At 38.0% G+C, this 22,353-nt stretch overlaps 1 protein-coding gene across 1 annotated transcript; it reads right to left on the reverse strand.

Annotated features, from left to right (window-relative positions):
• Positions 1-15,025: 15,025 nt before the first annotated feature.
• Positions 15,026-20,747, reverse strand: LOC133038326 (zinc finger BED domain-containing protein RICESLEEPER 1-like). Its single transcript, XM_061116442.1, has 9 exons — positions 20,676-20,747; positions 19,521-19,599; positions 18,746-18,850; positions 18,244-18,467; positions 17,852-18,066; positions 16,128-16,418; positions 15,798-15,893; positions 15,170-15,681; positions 15,026-15,090 (listed from the first exon to the last, which is right to left on the reverse strand). The coding sequence occupies exons 1-9, from the start codon at positions 20,745-20,747 to the stop codon at positions 15,026-15,028; spliced, it is 1,659 nt and encodes a 552-aa protein (XP_060972425.1).
• Between the last annotated feature and the right edge of the window lie 1,606 nt (positions 20,748-22,353).

Raw genomic sequence — 22,353 nt, forward strand, 5'->3', positions numbered from 1 at the left:
AAGATTGAATCCGTCAGGGATTGGCCGAGACCGAAGACAGTGATAGAGATTAGAAGCTTCTTGGGTTTAGCTGGGTACTACCGTAGGTTCGTTGAAGGGTTCTCTAAAATTTCAATGCCCCTAACCGAGCTTACAAAGAAGAATCAGCGATTTATTTGGCCAGACAAGTGCGGAGCTAGTTTTCAGGAGCTAAAACAGAGGTTGATTACCGCTCCAGTGCTAGATTTGCCTTCAGACAAGGAGAAGTTCGTAGTTTATTGTGACGCATCCAAACAGGGTTTGGGGTGTGTATTGATGCAAGCCGATCGGGTTATCGCTTATGCCTCCCGTCAGTTAAAGGATTATGAACAGCGATACCCGACTCGTGATCTAGAGTTGACCGCAGTGGTTTTTGCATTGAAGATTTGGCGGCATTACCTTTACGGGGAGAAGTGTGAGATCTATACCGACCATAAAAGTCTCAAATATTTCTTTACTCAGAAGGATTTGAATATGAGACAGAGGCATTGGTTGGAATTAGTGAAAGATTACGATTGTGAGATCCTCTATCACCCCGGAAAAGCCAATGTAGTGGTCGATGCCCTGAGCAGAAAGGGTCCCGGGCAAGTGGCTAGTATGGTTCAGATCTCACCTCGGGGCCTACAGAGGATATGGTTAGATCCAGCATTGAGTTTGTGGTAGGCCGGCTTCACAACTTAACGCCGCAATCCGATCCGTTGGAAAGAATAAAAGTTGCTCGGATGACTCGATCCGCAGTTAGTGAAGATCCGAGATGAGGTGTTAGGCTCGGTCAAGCGAAGGACTTTTCAGTGTCGGACGGTGGGATGCTTTTGTATAAAGCCAGGGTTTGTGTTCCGAATAGTGTGGAACTTAGGAATGAGATCTTTGAGGAGGCTCATTCTACCCCGTATTCTCTGCATCCCGGCACCACTAAGATGTACCAAGATTTGAAACCGTACTTCTGGTGGAGCGTTATGAAGAAGAATTTGGTAGAATTCGTATCGAGATGCCTCACTTGTCAGCAGATTAAGGCTGAACATCGTAGACCCAGCAGGGTTGTTGCAGCCTTTAACCCTACCAGAATGGAAATGGGAAGATATTACGATGGATTTTGTGGTCGGGTTACCTAGGACCACGGGTTTATTTGATTCCATCTGGGTAGTGGTGGATCGATTTACGAAATCTGCTCATTTTCTGCCGGTTAGAACAACATTTACAGTGGATCAGTTGGAAGAGTTGTATGTCAGAGAGATAGTGAGACTTCACGGGGTACCGAAGTCGATAGTTTCGGACAGGGATCCGAAGTTCACCTCCAAATTTTGGCAAAGTTTGCAACGGGCAATGGGTACAAGGCTGAAATTTAGTACAGCATTCCATCCTCGGGACAGGATGGTCACCCGAAAGGACAATTCAGATATTGGAGGACATGTTGAGAGCCTGTGTTATGGACTTTAAAGGCTCATGGAATAAATATCTACCGTTGATAGAATTTTCTTACAACAACAGTTATCAGAGTACGATAGGGATGGCTCCCTATGAACTGTTATACGGTAGGAAATGTAGATCCCCTATCCACTGGGATGAGACAGGGGAGAGGAAATACCTAGGTCCAGAGTCAGTACAACGGACCAATGAGGCAATAGAGAAGATAAAAGCTAGAATGCTTGCCTCACAGAGTAGACAGAAGAGTTACGCAGATCCAAAACGCAGAGATGTTGAGTTCCAAGTAGGGGACCATGTGTTTTTACGGAGTATACGCGATGAAGGGGATTAAACGTTTCGGGAAAAGAGGCAAATTATGCCCTAGATTTACAGGACCTTTCGAGATTCTCGAGAAGATAGGTCAAGTGGCATATCGGTTAGCATTGCCTCCAGCCTTATCAGCAGTTCACAACGTATTCCATGTCTCGATGTTGAGAAAATACGTTTCAGATCCCTCTCATATACTCAGTTATGAGAGTCTTGAGCTACAGCCAGACATGACTTATGAGGAACGGCCCGGTGCGGATCCCGGATAGAAAGGATAAAGTCCTTCGGAATAAGACCATAGCATTGGTCAAGGTTCTCTGGAGAAACAGTAAGGTGGAGGAAGCCACCTGGGAGCTAGAGTCAGATATGAGAGCTCAATATCCAGAGTTATTCAGGTTAGATTTCGGGGACGAAATCCTTTTAAGGGGGGGGGGGATAGTTGTAAAGCCCGCTTAGTTTAATTTGGAAATTATCAGTTAATTATGATTAATTATGAAAATTATTTATAGCTATTTAAATAATTTATTATGCTGTTATTTATGGAATTCAGAAATGCATGGTTATGTCATTCAGTAGTTTTCATATTTTGCATTTCCGGTGCCCGGTATTTTGGAACTCGGTGTTTGGCTCAGTAGAAATCACAACTTAGTATGTTAGTAGTTTGGGACGAGTTTTTAGACATTGGGAATGTCGGAAATGGCCGGGAATTTAGAATTTCCCAAAAATACCCCTTTAGTGATTTTTATGTGATTTTAGTATGGAGGGGCAAAATGGTCTTTTTGCCCCAATGACTTTTTGTCTTTTTGTGAATGAATTATTTGAAAATAAATGTTTATTTTATATGTTATTTGGCTGAAATAAATTAGTGTTTAAAGATTCCTTTTTATTCATTTTTTCATTCAAACTTAGAAAATAGAAAAAATTGCAAAAAAGGCTCTCTCTTTTCCTCTCTTCCTCTCTCGGCTGGTAGGGTGATTCTAGGGCTGGAATTTCTGAATTTTCAAGCTAATTTCATTCATTCTAAGTGTTCTTCAACCTTGGTAAAGTTTCTAACTCTTTTCCTTTTGTTCTTTTTAGAAAATGTGTAAAAGATGATGATGCATGCATGAGTTATAGTTGTTGTTCTTCTTGTGAATTTGTCCTTGATTTCAGAGGTGTAAGCTTGTTAGATTAGGGTTATTTAAATTGTTTTGGAAGCATGTTAGTTAGGTTGAGTAAAGCTTTAATTTTTTCTATGTAAATTATGTGATTTTTGAAAGAAATAGCTATGTTTTGTTGCTGGAATATTGTTGATGTTTGTTATTGTTTTCTGAAGTTATTCTATGCTTGATTAAGTAGAATTAAGCTGGTTTGAATGCATGTTGTTTAGATTTTCTCAAGTTTGAGTTTAGAACTCAAAGCTTGAGCTCCAATGGTGATTTTTGTTTCTGTACATTCTGGGTAGGTTTGATGCCTTAGAAATGTTCTAGGGGTTATATGGAATAGGTCTGGAAAGTTTGAGGTAATTTGGAGTTGATTTGAGCAAGATATGAAAATTTGATTGTTGCTTTACTGCGAGGAACCGAATTCGGTTGTGCATCCAGACCGGATGGGGGTCCCGAATTTTCCGTAGACCTGGAATTCCGTTGGGCAACCGGTCTAATCGGGTTTGGGGAATTTTTCGTAAACACTAGTTTTCCTCGTTTTTATGTTTTAGGGGGTATTGCCATGCTTTTTATCGATAGGAAACTTTTTGTTCCTAGTTTAAGTCCCCGGAAGTGATTTAGCGTGTCACTTATAGTGTTGTGATTTTTATGGTTTAGGAGCACATGTCCGTAATCCACTAAAGTTCCGGTCGAGTTGGCCGCACACAATTCGAATCCAGGTAAGATTAGTATAACAGTATGCATATGTAGATTACATGTTTAGCGAGCATGTAGGAAGCCTATTAGATTACATTAGTTATGTATGTTGGCTTCGAACCATCCAACCCTGTCACGCCTATGACAGCCGGAGTATGACCAAAGACGGAGTATGACCTGGCTCGACCGATCAGCCGACACTTGGTTGGTGGTTCCGTACTATTGACGTATCCCGCCCAGACAGCCGGAGTATGACCAAGCGTGAAGATCCTCGAGTCCGACCGGCTCGACCGATCGGGGAGGATATAGTAACACGCTTCGATGTGGCCGGAGTATGACCAAAGAATGAGTATGACCGGATTCGACCGATCGTGTTGTTACGTGTCAATAGTACCGTCCCTATGAACGTTCGTAACTCCGCACCATGTTGGACATGGCAAGAAGGGCTCGCACCGTGTTGGACACGCAAAGATATGGGACTCGCATCGTGTTGGACACGGCAGAGGGTTATGATCGTGGTATGGGCGTCCGATCATAACCGGATTATGTATGAGTATTTTTATGCTTTTCATCGAGTCCGTTGACTCACGGTTTTACGTTTATGTGTAGGTAAAGGCAAGGCTAGTAGCCGATGGACCGTGAGCGAGCTTATGAAGATTGTACATGTCGGGGCTAAGCGTTAGGCTCGGAGCGTACGATCATCGGGACGGCCGAGGTCGATTTTTGTAATCGGTCGTTAGACGACGTTTATTTTGGGTATCGCTTAAACATGCTATTGAAACTTTTTGTAAATGATTTTGTAATCGGGATCCCGAGTCTTTTGTAATATTATTTTATAAGTTTAATTAAAAAGCAAAAATTTTATTTAATCACGTTTTTCCATAAACCTCGTTGATTAGCAACGAGCTGCACAGCATGTTTAAAAATCACGTAATACGCCTATGTTAGTTAGGGTGTTACAGTTTAACATTACATATAAAATTATTATGTACCTTATCATTACGGGCTTTCTAGATTGTGTCGACTACAATTGAAGCATATAGGAAAAGTTCTTGAACGTTCACACCTCAGTCTTTAGACTCCATAAAAATTTAACCCAATCCCACATTCGGGCTCCAGATTCCTGAACTGGGAAAACACCCCATGAGAAAGACCTCCAAAGGTGAAAGACAAAGTTGCAATAGAGAAAAATGTGTTCCATCGTTTCATCACTCTCTCCATAAAAAGGACAGGAAACATCCTCAATATGCAACCTTTTAGCCAGAATGGAGTGAATAGGCAGAGTTTTAAAGAGAATGCTCCACTAAAGTACCTTGTGACGCTCCAAAATTTTTGAATTCCAAATTTTATTCCACATACTTGGAGCAACACTGCAACGAGGAGCCCAATTTAGGGCCGGGACCAGGTAGGCTGACTTAGTAAAGAATAAACCATTCGACTCTTTAGTCTAAATCCACCAGTCCGAACCCTGACCTCCAGGTTTACCTCCCTTGATAATGTTATTTGTTATTTCAGGATTGAACATAGCTTGAGGCTTTGTTAAATTCCAGTCCCCATTTTTTGTTAGTAAGTTTGCTACTTTCTTGAAACCCTCCACCCAAGTGCAATTCGGTTGGTAGAATCCATGGCCATGCATAATCTACGGATCCTCCCAAATATTAGTATATTTCTCATCTAAAATGATTTTACATGCACCTTATTTAATGATCTCCTTAGTTTTTACAACATTCTTCCAAAATCAAGAGTCCAAGCTCTTGTAGGCACATTTCAAGAACGATCTTCCCTTCAGGTACTTAGCACTTAGGATCTTATAACACAGCTTACTTATCCCTAGTTAGAAGAGCCTGGCCCCATTTTTTCAAAAGAGCACAATTAATTTCTTGAGTTTTTCTAAAGCCTAGACAACCTCTAGACTTCGACAAACAAATCTGATACCAAGCCTTCAAGTAGATACCCCTCTTTCCTTGCTCACAACCCCACTAAAAGCTGCTAACCATACCATCAATTTTAGAAGCAAGCCTATTAGATAGCTTCGTTGTTTGCATTGCGTAAATTGGTAAGGAGAGGCCTACTGATTTGATCAGAGTAGCTCGACCTGCTTTAGAGAGCAATTTTAACTTCCACCCATGAAGCTTATAGACTAGGTTATCAAGAATGAAATTAAAGTCTACATCTTTATTTCGACTACGAAACAAAGGGGGGAGCCCAAGATAATTAATATTTCCAGTGGCAATGTTAAGGCCAAGTTCTTTCTTGATATTACGTTTCATCCCCTCTTTATTCAATATACTCTCCACCTCATTACGCCTATTACGGATAGTGGTGGTAGTAAGGAAAAAATTTGAACATTTGTCCCCCTCCTTTATCCAAGAAATATGAGATCTCTGTTGCCAGTAAAGAGCTTTCCGTCTAAGGGCCTTGTTAAGGACCTTCCTTACTTCTGATTCCTTAGCCCAACTTCTATTATCCATCGGCATCCTCTAGATATCTATGAGTTATTTTTCCAGTGGAAGGTCATTCCTCTAGTATCAAAAATCCACTATTGAAAATTCATAGTTGTTTGGCTGAATGTGGAAAAATATTTTGAATTGGCAAGTTAATATCTTTGATACTGAAGGGGACAGTACAATTGAAGCGGGGTATCGTTTGGAAGTAGGAAAGATGTAAAAACTGTCTTAGACAAATAACTATGAATTTTCAGTAGTGGATTTTGATACTTGAGGAATGATCTTCCACTAGTAATTGGAAAGATGCAAAACTTGACAAGGTAATTTGTTGGGAAAGGATGAGAGGGTTCCCTTTAAAATCGTTCACTCTTGCTAATGTGTAAAGATTGGGAGCTAAGGTGGGTGAGGTAGCTAAGGTGCGATGGAGTAATCCTTAATAAAACTAATGGCTATGTGCGGGTACGCATTGGCTTCCGATTGCACAAAGTATATTTATGGGACGACTTATTTCGTCGCAGGGCGTAAAAAGTCGATTCAAATAAAATTTGAACGCCCTCGCTTGGCCTCTATTTTCACCGTGGAGTTTCGAGGTCATGAACAAAGCATTTGTCAAGGGGAGGAGGTCACCGAAGTTGATGAACATGGTCAATGAGCTCCTAGATATGGGAAATGGTTAAATGAAGATGATCCTACTCCAAATGGCTTCATGACTCATTATATTATCTCAGGCACGTCAACGACAAGGCAAGGTAAATGGGAATGAGGTGCAACCAAAAGAACTAGATTAGAATATAATTTTTCATCTTCAAGAGGTGGTTCATGCATATGATTTAGTAAGAGGCCCAATGGCTTATGGAATGGTGGGTGATGGAGCTTCAGAGGCAGCGGTGAGGAATGAGACTATGACAGAGGAAGTTACAAAGGTGGTCAAGAAGTTAGAGTTAATGGAGCGATTAATAATGGAGGAAAGATAGTTGGGTAGATTGTGGCAAAGGAAGTTATGTTACTAGTGATAGTGGGTCTCAATCAATGGGCCATCCTAACGGTCATAGTTCTTTTATCCACGGACCTACTATTTTTGGGGCCTCAAACTAATGTGAATGAAAAGAATAATAGTGATATTTTAGATCATATTAATAATGATATGGGTTAGTCCATTCAAAAGAATCTTAGGGCCAGTTTGGCATAGCCGTGTTGTGGGAAAAAGCAGTTGTAGCTGTGTTGTGAGAAAAAGCAGTTGTAGCAAAACTATAGAAAAAAACTGAGCTGAGTGTTTGGTAAATTATAAATTTCAAAGTACTGTGAGTTGTTAAGATCTATTATAATGATAATAATAATGTTATAATCTAGTTTATTATAATCACAAATATGTAAAAACTTACTTTATATAATATTTTTTTCTATATATTTTTAATTTTTTTTTCAAATATAAATTTATATGCATTTAATAAAAATAATTTATAGTATTTTTTATTATGTTTTATCAAATGTAAAAAAATATTAAAACTCAAATATATAAGAAAAATTCTATGGTGATGTTGTTTGTTAATATTAAAATAAAATATAAATTATTTTTTAAAAAAATAAGAGATTTAATAATTATTTTTTTTTTAATTTTTTTTTTAATTTTTTAATATATAATATATAATAAATAAGTAAATATGATTTTAGTACAAAAAAAAGTTTATTATAGCCTTTTAATCAAAACAACTCATTCTAAAAGTTGGGTTGGAGCAAACTTTTAGCTTTTAGTCGCAAACTTTCTCCAAAAATTCTTCAAAAAGTTATTTTTTGACTGCTTACCAAACAAAATTTTATTACAATTTTTTCAAAAAGCAGCTTTTAACTTTTTCAAAAATTGTGCCAAACGGGCCCTTATTTTCTCTTTTGCTTCAGTAGGTGTTATACGAGAAATTGGAAAAAAGTGACTTTGAACAAAAAGAAAAATGCAAGGGAGTTGATATAGGGGTTGAATAAAGAGAAAGAGAAAAGGAAGAAAATTAAAGATATGGGTAGTATTGACAAAGTGGAAATCAATAGGTTTTTAAAGTTAACTTTCTAGGGAATTTAGAGGATTAATGGGCGCTTGCCGAGGTGGATTGGGTGCAAAAGAGGGTTATTGTGTGGGTCAACATAAAATCATTTTGATTAAGCACAAGGCCAAGCGTCAAGCTAAACAACAATTTTTTTCTCCACCTTTGTGTAGGGAAGGGATCGGGATGCAGTAGAAATGATGTTATCTCAGATGGAATAGTCTTTGGGTGTGATGGTCATGATTGTGAGGTTGGTATTTATGATATTTTGGATTTATCTTCTTCTAATTCTTGTAATGAAGCAAGGAGCCTTGATAAGAAAGGTCGTCAAGATAATGAAACTCTTGTGCTAGAATGTCCAAGGAATTGTAAAACCTTGGATGTTGAAAGCTTTACAATCTCACATTTAGGAATTTAACTCAAGCATTAAATTTCTAATTGAGAGTAAGTTAACAAGGTTCCAAGCTGAGAGATTGTGTTCGAGTTTGCAATTTAATAAGTTCTGGACAGTGGATAGAGTGGGGCTTAGTGGGGTTTATTACTAATGTGGGAGAGATGAGTACGAACCGTGTGTTGATTCGAGTTCTCTCGGGTCATATTACTACAATGGTTGCTGGAGAGGGATTTGTACCTTGGCACCAAACTGGTTTTTACAGGAATCCAAAGGTGTCTTAACGCAAATTTTCTTGGAAATTATTACGAAATTTACATGGGGAGATACATGGTCCTTAGTTGTGTTTGGGGGACTTTAATGAAATAACTTGACTATCTGAGAAAGTGGGTGGACAGGTTAGACTTTTAGGGGCTATGAAAATTTTTAGAAAAGTTATTGACAATTGTGCTTTAATTGATTTCTTCTCTTGCAAAATAGAACTTATGTGGTGTAATTGGCATGGTGTAATGGAGAGGTTGGATAGAGCTTTATGTAATGAATAGTGGCTTAGAGTATTTTTATGTGAAAATTTTGGATTGGATGGAATTTGACCATAAAGCTTTAGTGGTTGATATACTAGTGTGTGATTCAAATGATAAATGTGATCAAGTTAAGAGGCATAGCCATTTTCACTTTGAAGATGCCTGGTGTGAATATGTGGATTGTCAAGAGATTGTGGTCAAGCATTGGGAGAGTACTGATGGATTAGGCTCGACTAGGAGGTTTAAGGTGTTAGGATTTTATGCTTTAAATAAAACCCATTTCAATATAATTTTATTTACTATCAATAGAAGATTAGAAGTCATTTATGTTAACATGTAGTTTTCATGATTATGGTTTTAATATACAAGTTTTGTTAAATTCAGAACATATAGTTATTCACCATTACAGTGATGTCATCACAGTGGAAAATAATTGTGATTATATGCTTCATAGTCTTTAGTCCCATGATTTATCAATGTACTAAATTTACACTAACGTGATAATCACCGATAAAGTTTACTTACACTTGTATAAGTAGAATGTCCTTTCCAGGGTATTAGGAAAGTATACTAGTATCGGATGTATAGAGTACTACAATGTGTTGGATCGATATTGACAATGGAAAAGATATCATAAACTTACCGCTATATCTTACTAAGTCAATATCACTTAGTTGATCATAAATCAAAAGATCTTAATCCTGAGATGGTTAAGTTTTCAACTTAACTGTATTATTTGTGTTCTTTGACTTGTTCGTTAAAGCTGACCAATTAGATCGACCCAATACTTACTTCTTAGGAACATGGTAGTGCAATTGAGTGGCAGCGCTAATCATAGATACAAAATCTATAGCTTCTATAATTATATAGAAGTGAAATGATAATTTCTTTTGAGCTTGGCTTAACAGACATAAATGGAAGAGCTCTTATTTCAGTGATTATATTAGCTTACTAAAATATCATTTATAGAAAGCTAAGTCTTTAAGAATAAAATACATTGAGGGGTAGAACGATAAATTTGTCCCTACTCGATGTAAATCATCTATAGAAGATATTTGATTATTTGAATTGAAACAATGGATAATCTATAGCATATCTATATTTGGAATATAACGAGTGTTCTATGTTATTGAGCTCAAAAAGTGATCAACCGACAGCGAGATCTTATAGATCTGATGCTTGTCACGTGTTTGCACAAATAAGAATGAAAAACAATAAAAAATAGATTTGTTATAGAGGTTTTGCCCCCTTGTAATAACGAGTAATGACCTACTCTCCTTTTAGTTGTATTAATACCAAGGGTAATACTATCTCGATCACTATAAGTGGGATAAACTATAACACTCTTAGGAATACAAGGCATGAATCAATGATGGTAGAACTCAAGTGTTGAGATGATGTTAGTTTAGGCATGTGAGAGAGGAAGTGAGGAAGAGAGAAGTTGTCAGACTTAGGCTTAGAGCTTAGAGGCAAGTTTTAGGCTTAGATTCAACTTAGGTTTCTAGACTAGGGTTAAGGCCTTTACATAGGAGGCATAAACCCTAGATTACAGTTCAAAACCCTAGGTATTTGGATAGTTTGTTAGATAATTACAAAAGACTAATTTGCCCTTGAATCTAGATACTATTCATCCATTCCCCGCCGGGCTTTTAAGGCCTAATTTGTAGCCCATGAGTTGTTGTCCACGTGTTAAAGTGCACAAAACCATACGAGCACCTCTTGGCCGCCCAAGCTCCCGTGAGGGAGCCGGTCCGTCACTGATGCTCGTTTGGGTGCTCGTGTCTCCATTTGCTTAGGTGTTAACTTGGCCTTCTTATTGCTAAGTTGTACTGCCACATGGTACTAATTTCTTCCATGTAAGCATCCTATGTTAGGGAGAAAAAAATTGGGATATTATTTGCCCGCAAGTCCCTGTGTGGACGTCTGTACAGATAAGGACTTTACCATCTATGTTGGTGCGGACGGGACTATTGTAGCCTTTACTGAATAAAAGTTGATGCGTTTTTTAGCCTTTTGAAACATTTTGTCTTGACTGTCTGATCTCATTGCTATAGAGAAATAGCTGCTTTAGTTACCTTTATGATGTGTAGGTGAGGTAAGTGAGGAAAATGGGCCCACATACATTACATAAGTGACATCTAGGGGGAAAACCTTTTTTCACTTCTCACTTTTTACTTTTCACTTTCTCTCACTAGAAACTTTTTTTAGAAAAAGCTTTTCCTTCTCTCTAAGTGGCTGAATCCACAAGCATCATCTTCCTGAGATTTTTGTGCCATTTCGATGATCTAAGCTTCCCACCTTCTTCTCCAACAAAATCTTGTAGTGGGTAAGCTTTCTGTTCCCACCATTTTGCTTGATTTGGTTGATTTTTCCATGGATGTATGAACACTATTCTATTCTTCAATTTGAAAATGCTTTGATTCTTATGTTCGATTGTTATCCTTTTGGTATTTTAATCTGCATGATAGCCTTAGGATACATAATGTGTGATTTCTAGAGAAAAAAGATTTAAATCTGACCTTTGTTGTGATTCTTGGGTCTTTAAGTCATGAAGAACACGAAGAACATTTTTGAGTTCTTGAAAAAACACATGTTTCCGATCTATGCAGATCCTGGCCTGCCAATGAGGCCTTATTTGAGGCTTGGCCAGCCCATGGTTGGATTTCATGGGGTTTGGCCAGCCAGGGGGTGTACCCCTAGGCTGGCCGGCCTATGCCTGGTATTAGGGTTCCTGGTTGACCACTAGATTGGGTGTTGGGGTCTGGTCAACCACTAGGACCTGGAACCCTGGCTGACCAAGGGCAAGGCTCCAAGTGGGCAGCCAGTTTTTCTCCCTCTTTCGACCTCGGCTAGGGTCTTGTGATGGCCTTGGAGGCATACACAACTGTGGCCTTATGCGTGGTTTCTCTTAGAAACTCGTACAAGGACAGGTAGTGAGTCCATTATAGTTAATTATACAACTCAAGACTTTCTACATTTCTTAGTAAGTGTACTTGAGACTCGTACTTAGTCATTGATCGACGTTATTGTCGGGTTTTCAGGCCCTAAATAAAACCCTTTACAATATGATTAGTTATCAATATAAGAAATTTGAAGTGATTTATGTTTACATGAATTTTACATGCTTATGGTTTAATATATTTATTATATTTATACACAAAATCTGTTAAGTCCAGATCATATGTTTATTCACAATTACAGTATTGTCAACACAGTGGAATGTGATTGTGATTATATGATTCAAAAGACTAAGTCCCTGTTTCATCAGTGTTTTGGATTTACACTTATTTGATAATCAGCGATGATGTGTACTTACACTTGGAGTAAGTATTATGTTCTTTCGAGGACATTGGTAAAGTATACTAGTTTCGAATGTATGGAGTATACATTGGACTGGACCGATATTGAACTTAGTTAAGATATTATAAACTTACCGTTGTATCTTTCCAAGTCAATATCAGCAGTTGATCTTAAGATTAAAAGAATCTAAATCCTGATATGCTTAGGCTCAACTCAGGAGTGCTATTCATGTTCTTTGATTTATTAGTTAAGCCTACTTTTGGGTCAGGGTGATACGTATATTTTGGGAACATGATAGTATGATTGAGTGGGAGCAGCCGAACATAAATATGGAATCTATAGCTTCTACTGATGTATAGAAGTCAAGTGATGATTCCCTTCGAGCTTAGCTAAATAGAAGTAAATGGATGAGCTCTTGTTTAAGTGACTAATTCTTAGATCACTAAACATCATTTACAGGTAGCTAAGTGTTTTAAGGGGCCAAATACGTCGAGGGTGAAAACGGTAAAATTATCCCATCTCGATGTAAATCATCTATATAGAGGATCTTTGATCACAATAAGATTATAACAATGGTTAAATGAGATAGCATATCTATATCGTGGAACATATAATATGCTCTATATAAGTCTGAGAGTGCAATTCTAAGTTCTAAGAGTGGATTCAACGAGGAATTAATAAGTATGGATTTACTTAGTAAATTCTAAGTTCACTTATTGGAAGCTCGGCATATAGATCCATGGTCCCCATTCTAGTTGAGACTATACTTGCTTGTAAGACTCAATAATTGATTTGTAATTAATCAATTATAATTCTAAAGTTAGACTATGTCTAATTTGTGAATTTTCACTAAGCCAGGTGAAATTGTAAAGAAAAGAGATTCTAGGTTTATTTATTAATTAAGAGACTCTACATGTCTAATTAATAATTAAATTGAATGACAATATTATTTAATAATCTATTTTAGTTATTAGATAATTAGTTTTGGCATTTAAAAGGTTAGAATTGATAAAATTGGCGTTTTTGAGAAAATAGAAATAAAAATGTGAAAACTACAAAATCCAAGCGAGGCCCAATAATACATGGCGTATTTCGCCACTTGCGTATATTTCCATTGATATTTTCATTATTTTATTGCCAAATAATTGCTAACCTAAACCTAGTCGTTGCCTATAAATAGAAAGTGGTGGCTCGGTTCCAACATATGCCTTTTGGTCGTAAAAATCGTAGATTGCCTTTTCGTAAAAATTGAGCCTTTCCACTTCTCTCTCTATAGCCGACCCTATGCCTCTCTCTTTTCCTCTTCTCATTTTCGAAACCTTAGTGATAGAGTAGTCCCCACACACAGCAAGTGGTACCTCAATCATAGATTAGAAGACTGTGAAGGATCACACACAAAGAGAAGGACATTCAGGCTCAGATCTTGATAATACTCTGCGACAGAAAGGATACAAGGGTTAGACATCTGAGTGGAAGGAGACATTATTCCGCTGCCATCAATGTAAGGTTTTATTAACTTTATATGTGTTTAATTATCGTTTTAGAAAGTTCATATTTAGGGTGTTAAACAACATACTTGTGAGTAGATCTAAGATCCTGGTAAAATAAATTCCAATGCTTATACATTATGTTTTACCCCGAAAGTGTACCCTTGGGTACCGCTAACTTGAATGTATATGTAGCTTTGTCAGGAAGTTGCTCACCTCCCGTTATTTCTTCCATTCTCGTGTAGTACCGGGCGTTGAATAGGGGAGGTGATAGTTGCATAGGTCCCTCACTTACTTTGCGTTTATGGCCGAATGATACAAACTCTTCGTAGGGCGCCTCCATATGACCTTCACATGGCTAGTGGTGCCTAAGGGGTCGAGTTAGGATGGTAGAAGAGACCGCTCAGCCCCCCGCCGATGTTGACTTAGTAGATTGACCAAGGGTTGAGAGTTTTGATGCGAGAATCCGATCTAGAAGAGGTTGCTCTAGTGAGGAGGAGGAGGTGTAGGTTTTGTTCTCGTCCTCCCGCATTATCCCTTAGTCACTATGACACCAATGGTAGGCCACCGAATGTGCTCGGTGAGCCTTCGTAGCTTACACCGGATCATGTCCTAGAGGATAGGGCTGCACATGGGCTGGGTTGGAGATGTTTTAATGGGCCAACCCAATAAGCTATGGGTTTGGAAAAACTATGAACCATTCACTTTTTTTTAATTGTACAACCCAACCCTACTTACTATAACGATATAAGGGTTGGGTTGGGTCAGATTCATATTTTGGACTTTAATATTTCTATTACAAAAATGATAAAAGTTAATTGTACAAAGTTTGATTTTTAAAAATTGTGGATCATTGGTGAGATATTAAGAAGTAATTACTATTAAAGCCTATGAAAATGATAACATTATTAATACTTATGTATCCTAACAATAGAAATAGGAGCATTCATCATAAGATAATAATATATCCAAACCAAACTTATCATTTGTAGTCAACCATAAACGAAAAATAAAAATGGCGAATGTTAAAGTTCTCAAGTCTCCACAATAAAAATAAAGTTATTCACAATAGAAATTCTAAAGTTTTGAAGAAAAATAAAGTTTAAAAGATAAATAAGCTAGCTTCATTATTCATCCACCTTAAATTGACCTACATGCAAATTTAAGAAAAGTATAAATATGTAATTTATACACAATAATAAATAAAAAATCATAATTAAGTATATAACTTTGTATACCTTATAATTCCTTAGTCAACGACCACAAGCTTCAATTTTCCTCTTCTCCTTTGATGTTACGTTTCCTTTATCCGAATTATCTAAAAAGAAATTATCAAAATGTAATTGAAAATAAAATAAATTAAAAAATAAATTAAAAAAGAAGAGTAATATATTTACCTTCTTCAAGAAAGTCATATGCTTGAATGTCATCCAAGTATTTCTCAACTTGAATGCTTTCATGTGATGCCTTCAACCAATTCTGAGTGCAAACTAGTGCCTCTACCATATTTGGACTCAAAGAACTTCTAAATGAGTCTAAAATACGACCACTAGTACTAAAAGCAGATTCGCAGGCCACAAGAGAAATAGGAATAGCAAGGACATCTCTTGCAATCAATGACAAAACATTGTACCTCCTAGCATTATCCTTCCACCAAGTAAGGATATCAAATGAAGAAGTCATTGGATCAACGATCTTATCTCTCAAATACCTCTCAATATCATTCATCTTCTCACTCAAACACTTCATCACTTCTTGTTGCAAATATAGAGATAATGATTTTCTTTTATGAATGTGCTTGATCTCACTCTTTGGTGGTGATACACTACTATTGTCTTTTTCACCCCTCAATCTTAGATTTGTTCTCCATACTATAGTAAGTATACAAACGTTGAAGGGTTTGTTCCACCTTAAGCACAATCTTTTGTAACAATTTCAAACATCATAAACACTCTCAAAACAATATTTAAGATACTTCATCTTATACCTAGGATCAAGCACAACAAAGAACAATATTTAAGATACTTAGGATCAAGCACAACAGCAACAGCAACAATCTTTGTAACAATTTCAGTATCATAAACACTCTCAAAACAATATTTAAGATACTTCATCTTATACCTAGGATCAAGCACAACAGCAACAAACAACATAACATTGATGTTTTCTACATCCCCCCAATATTTGTCATACTTTCTTTTCATACCGTCGCCATTACGTATAACAAATGTTCATCACTCGAGGCCAAAGGGACAATTGAGTGTGAATTTCACAAATTTCATGATAAAAGGTGTTTGATGTAACATGTAAGGTACCACTAAACTTTAGTGTGACTTCATAAAAGTGCGTAGAAACTTGACAAATATCTTAGCACTCTCCCAATCGGTACTAGTAGGCGGTCTAGCTCTCTTCTTCCCACTTTCATTTTCATTGAAGTAACTCAAGAATCTATCATCTTCCTCCTCATACCTTGAAAATGCTTTCTCAAAGATAATAGCAACATCTAGCATCATAAAAGTTGAGTTCCACCTTGTAGGCACATCTAAAATCAAACCACCTTTATAATCAATCTTTTCTCTCTCAGCACAAGCTTTGAATTTTCCCAATCGTGCAGGAGATGACCTGTAACGTCCTCGCTTCAAGCCTCTATTGGGTCCTTACACAGACGGAATGAATGGCTCTTATACACGAGTACGCCACTCGGGTTTGCTTCTGGATTGATGACCGACCCTACGTACCAACACGAGTGTTTCCAGCGTGCTTTGTCCTCACTTGCACGCTTCCTGGGAAAACTTCCCAGGAGGTCACCCATCCTAAAATTGCTCCAGGTCAAGCACGCTTAACTGTGGAGTTCTTTCGAGATGGGCTACTGAAAAACAAGACGCACCTTGTTGATATAGGTAGTACCAATCAATCCATTTAAGCCATCTTCAACTGTGTAGTCCCATACCTACACAGTCTCAGAATCATCCCTCTTGACCTTCCCCAGGCGATGTGGGATTGCACAGCTTACCCGGTATTTCCCCATACGGATCACGGGACTACTTACTGTCACAATCACCCCCCTTACGGGGTCCGACGTCCTCGTCGACCACACTTCCGGCTGGGTCAAGGCTCTGATACCATTTTGTAACATCCCCGCTTAAAGCCTCCATTGGGTCCTTACACCCACGGAATGAATGGCTCTTATACACGAGTACGCCACTTTGGCTGCTTCCTGGATTGATTACTGACCCTACAGACCAACACGAGTGTTTCCAGCGTGCTTTGTCCTCACTTGCACGCTTCCTGGGAAAACTTCCCAGGAGGTCACCCATCCTAAAATTGCTCCAGGTCAAGCACGCTTAACTGTGGAGTTCTTTCGAGATGGGCTACCGAAAAACAAGACGCACCTTGTTGATATAGGTAGTACCAATCAATCCATTTAAGCCATCTTTAACTGTGTAGTCCCATACCTACACAGTCTCAGAATCATCCCACTTGACCTTCCCCAGGCGATGTGGGATTGCATAGCTTACCCGGTATTTCCCCATAGGGATCACGGGACTACTTACTGTCACAATCACCCCCCCTTACGGGGTCCGACGTCCTCGTCGACCACACTTCCGGCTGGGTCAAGGCTCTGATACCATTTTGTAACATCCCCGCTTCAAGCCTCCATCGGGTCCTTACACCCACGCGAATGAATGGCTCTTATACACGAGTACGCCACTTCGCGCTTCTCGGATTGGATGACTGACCCTACAGACCAACACGAGTGTTTCCAGCGTGCTTTGTCCTCACTTGCACGCTTCCTGGGAAAACTTCCCAGGAGGTCACCCATCCTAAAATTGCTCCAGGTCAAGCACGATTAACTGTGGAGTTCTTTCAAGATGGGCTACCGGAAAACAAGATAAACCTTCTTGATATAGGTAGTACCAATCAATCCATTTAAGCCCTCTTCAACTGTGCAGTCCCATACCTACATTACCTCGAATCATCCCACTTGACCTTCCCCAGGCGATGTGGAATTGCACAGCTTACCCGGTATTTCCCCATACGGATCACGGGACTACTGACTATCACATGACCGAATGTACCTCACAACATTACGAATAGCAGCAATTGAATCATGCAAATATTTTAGGCCCTCATTCACAATTAAATTCACTATGTGAGCACAACACCTAAAATGCATAAAATCACCATCAAGAATAGACCCTTTCCATGCATTGATTCTCCTCTTAACAAGACTAACAACTACATCATTTGCCGATGCATTGTCCACAGTCACGGCAAACACCTTCTCTATTCCCTAGCTAAGCAAACACGATTCAATCATCTTACCAATGGTATCTCCTTTATGGTTTGGAATTTGACAAAAACTTATGATTCGTTTTTGCAAACACCAATCACTATCAATGTAGTGTGCTGTTAGACACATATAAGGAATTTATTGGATGGATGTCCAACAATCAGTTGTTAAACACACTCTTTGACCCATTTTGATCAACTCCTCTTTTAGTTTTACTTTTTCATCCAAATAAAGTTGGTATATATCTCTAGGAACTGTCATTCTGATAGGAACAAAAAATCTAGGTTGCACCACTTTCATGAGATGTTTAAAACCTTCACCTTCCACAACTTTAAATGCATGTTCATCTAACACTACCATCTTAGCTAGAACTTTTCGACAATTCTCCTTATTAAAGGCCACTGCCAACGAATTTCCACCACCCTCATTACCATTTTGAAAACTCAATAACTTTTGTTTCTTATCAAATACCCTAAATGGATATTTCTTACATTGATTATTCAAATGACTCCACATACTGCTTGTTCCTACTCCAGTAGTATGACAAGCATAGTCTTTCTCGCAATAATTACATTTGCACCTAGGTTCATTTGGATTCCCCCCCTCAATTTTTGTAAAATGATCCCAAATAGCAGAGTGTCTACTTAGTTTTTTTTGGTAGTGGGTGTGTCATCATCACCTTCTTTTTTGGGTGACTCAAGCTCCATGGAGTTTGTGGTAGTAGGGATGAAGGTAGTGTTAGGGATAGGAAGTGGAGTAGTGTTAGGCTTATCATGGATTTCACCTAATTGAGTAGAAGTAGGGGAAATATACTTTTTCATAACTCGATCCTATAAAAGTAAAACCATAAAAAATACACAAAATCAACTAACTAGCATACAAAAGTAATAACAAATATATATTAACAAAAATTTAATACAATGCATAAAAATACTATGATAATAAATAATATTATATATAAAATCATGACACAAATAAATATTTCATAAATATGCATAAAAATAAATAAATTTACGTTATTGATACATCGATAATATAAGACATGCATGTTTTCTAAAAAAAACTAATATAAGATATGATAAATTATCTTTACAATACAAAATAATACTTAGATAATAAAAATGATGAGCTAGAATAAAAAAAACTCAATTTTATTCATATATATATATTTATCTATTAATTTTTCACAATAAAAACATTTAATTTAGTGATATGTAATATATATACATAAACAGATAATAGTTATATACAAAATAATAGTATTCATATACATTATTATAAAAGTACATAAAAACATATTTGTACATATAAAAATGTAAATATACACATATATATTGATTATCGAGAGACAACAAACAAAAAAGATACATACACACAAATATATTTATTTATATTTATATACACATTAAATTATGAGTATCAATATATATATAAAGCATACATATATTACATACCGTCACTGTCGTATTGTCGAGCGTTTAGAATATCAAAACTCTTAACTAGTGTTAACTTTAGAGAAAATAGATCATCAACCTGTACATAAAAGAATATGTAAATATTTCATAAAAAAAACATGTAAATATATATATATATATATTGCTAAGAAATAACAAAATAGCTATGGTAGTAATTAATTCTCACAAAACTTTGTAGTAGTAGAATAGTGGTACACTGTTAGAGACTGATTTTGTGGTTTTAATTTTTGAGTGTTGATAAAGCTGCTGTGATGTTACTATCACAATATCACTAATGTATAATTTTATACTCATATATAGTCTTATACTGTAGGGTTAATTATATCAGTACAATATATATAATTATAAAATTTATTTAATAAATTAATACAAATTAATGTAATTTATAAATAGTAGTTTTCAAATTGTCTCTCGAATTGTAATATCTAAAATTAATGATAATTGATGAGTAGATATGATATTGTTAATAAATGAAAATTATTTTTATGATTTTTTCTTTTGCCGAATAATTCGTGATTGACTATTTGACTCATTAATTTAGCATATAAAACATAAGTTAATTATATATGATATATACACAGAAGTAATATGAGAGAACGTATTGGGTTGGGTTGTGTAGACTTAAATTTTCCAAACCCATAACCAAACCATATATAAACGACCCATCATCTTTCAAACCAATGAAGTACGGCCCATATTTTACGTAACCCTTTAACACAAAAAATGGGTTGGGTTGGCTGGTTTAGTCGGCCCGACCCGTATTTTGTGCACCCCTACTAGAGGAGTCTTTTGAGCCGGTGATACTAGATGAGAGATATATCATAGGGGAATAAGTTGGGTCTCCCTACTTCTACTCTTTCCTCTCGTACCTTTAGCGAGATTCTTGCCGGTAGCTTAGTAGGGATGTTAAGTGCCGCATTCCTCATAGGAATTATCGTGCTCTCTCTGGGTTGGTTGGCGTGGTTTGAGCGCCATATTGAGCATGGGGCAGTATTACCGCTTCATCGATATTTTATGGACATCGCTGCTTACTTTGGGATGTGTTTGACATAGCTTACGCTAAAAAGCATCAAGTATCTTTTGATGATATTCGTCTTGTACAGAGAGTTAGGTTGGCCTTAGCCTACCCCCTACGAGATCAGTCACTACTTTAATCTGAAGTCTGTGCTGAAGAAGAACAGGACTAGCTACTTCTATCTTAGTCATATTGGTTACCAATGGTTGGGTGACACTAATTGCACAGCCATGTCAAAGGTCAGTGGGTACGCCAATTAGTACTTTATCGCCTATGGCCTTTGCGGGATTAGGCATTACGAATTTTGGCCAGTGCCATTCTCTAGATGCTCTATCCCCACTTTGCAAATAAGGGATAGGGCAAACCACATCATGTCTCTCTTGCGCAGAAGATAAATATAATCCGATTGACCAGTGTGGCCAAGTTCTAAAAGTATGGCTTATACCCTCCTGCTCCTAGAGTTGTAGGAGCACTGGCTGTAGATAGGGCCTACCTTAGAGATGGGAAAGCTCTTGACTTGGATGATGATCTGGTACCTTTATCTCGCATTGCACAAACTTTGGAGAGGGCCCTCCGCCAGTGCCTAGCCGGTGGGGGTCTGGGTGGCAATGCTTCTCTCCGTATCGGGACCAGAGGCCAGGCTTTTGAGAGACCTACACACCCCGTGCCTATATCTAGAGGAAAGGGTAAGGTGGTAGTAGAGTACTCTAATAGCTCCTCTTCTGATGAAGATGGTATTTGATAGTTGTTAACACCGTGCAATTTTGATATATTGAAAATTTATGATTGTTTTCTGACTCAACTACTTTCTTTTTGCAGATATGTCTTCCAAGTTGAGAGGTCTTACTGGGGGACCTTCAGATGAGCCCACGAGATGAGTGAGGGCCAAGGTGGCCAGGACTTCCCGTGGTGGAGATGTTACCGGGTCGTCACTGCCTCACCCTTCGCCAGGGACTGCACCACCTGAGTAGCCTGTGATACGGCCTGTAGGCCAGGGTACTCGGAGGCCTAACAAAAGAGCGAGGTTAGTCTCTGGGCAGAGGGCTATTGAGGTAGCCAATAGGTGCATTGAGAGAGCTATCCCCTTCATGGACGAGGATCTGAAGGAGCTTGGCGATAGCGAGCCAGACAAGCTCTACTCTATTGGTCTTCGATATCTTTCTTTGGTAATTTGTAATTTTAGCTCTATTCATCTTTTAGGCACTCCACAGGCTGGTCGGCCATGAGGCTTGTTGCATGGGGCTAGTTGACCTTGGATGCTATTTTGAGGGGCTGGCCGGCCATAGAAATTCCATGGGAGGACTGGCAGACCAGTGTTGTGGTATTGACACTGATGTTATTTTATTTTATTTTCATGAGCTCAACCCGTGATGGCTCTCGGGGGTCCTCGGATGCTCTTCAAGAGTGGGTGAGGACCTTGGAGAAGCTGAAGGATTTCCTAAAGGAGAGATAGAGAATGGTTTCTGGCCTGGAGACCATGCTTGGCGCTAGAAACACAAAGAACATCGCATAAGCCGCCTTCATCACTGGGCTGCAGTCTGACCTTAATGATCACAAGCAAAAGCTACATGAGGCTCATGATGGCCATCATGCCATTAGGGAGGAGTACGCCGACCTATCTTTTGAACTTACTTATGAGTTCCAATCGTGCAACCCTTGAGCTAATTTATTGTACATGGGCAGTGAGGCTTTTGTGGGGAGAATGTTGGCCCATGTAAAGGCACTTTTTGAGATCTAGATGGAGGCAGACCAGGTCGCTGCCTATCGAGAGGGGTCATCAGGGACTCATGAGGAGGA

Source organism: Cannabis sativa, chromosome 5 (genome assembly GCF_029168945.1).
Source record: "Cannabis sativa cultivar Pink pepper isolate KNU-18-1 chromosome 5, ASM2916894v1, whole genome shotgun sequence".
NCBI classification, from domain to species: Eukaryota; Viridiplantae; Streptophyta; class Magnoliopsida; order Rosales; family Cannabaceae; genus Cannabis; species Cannabis sativa.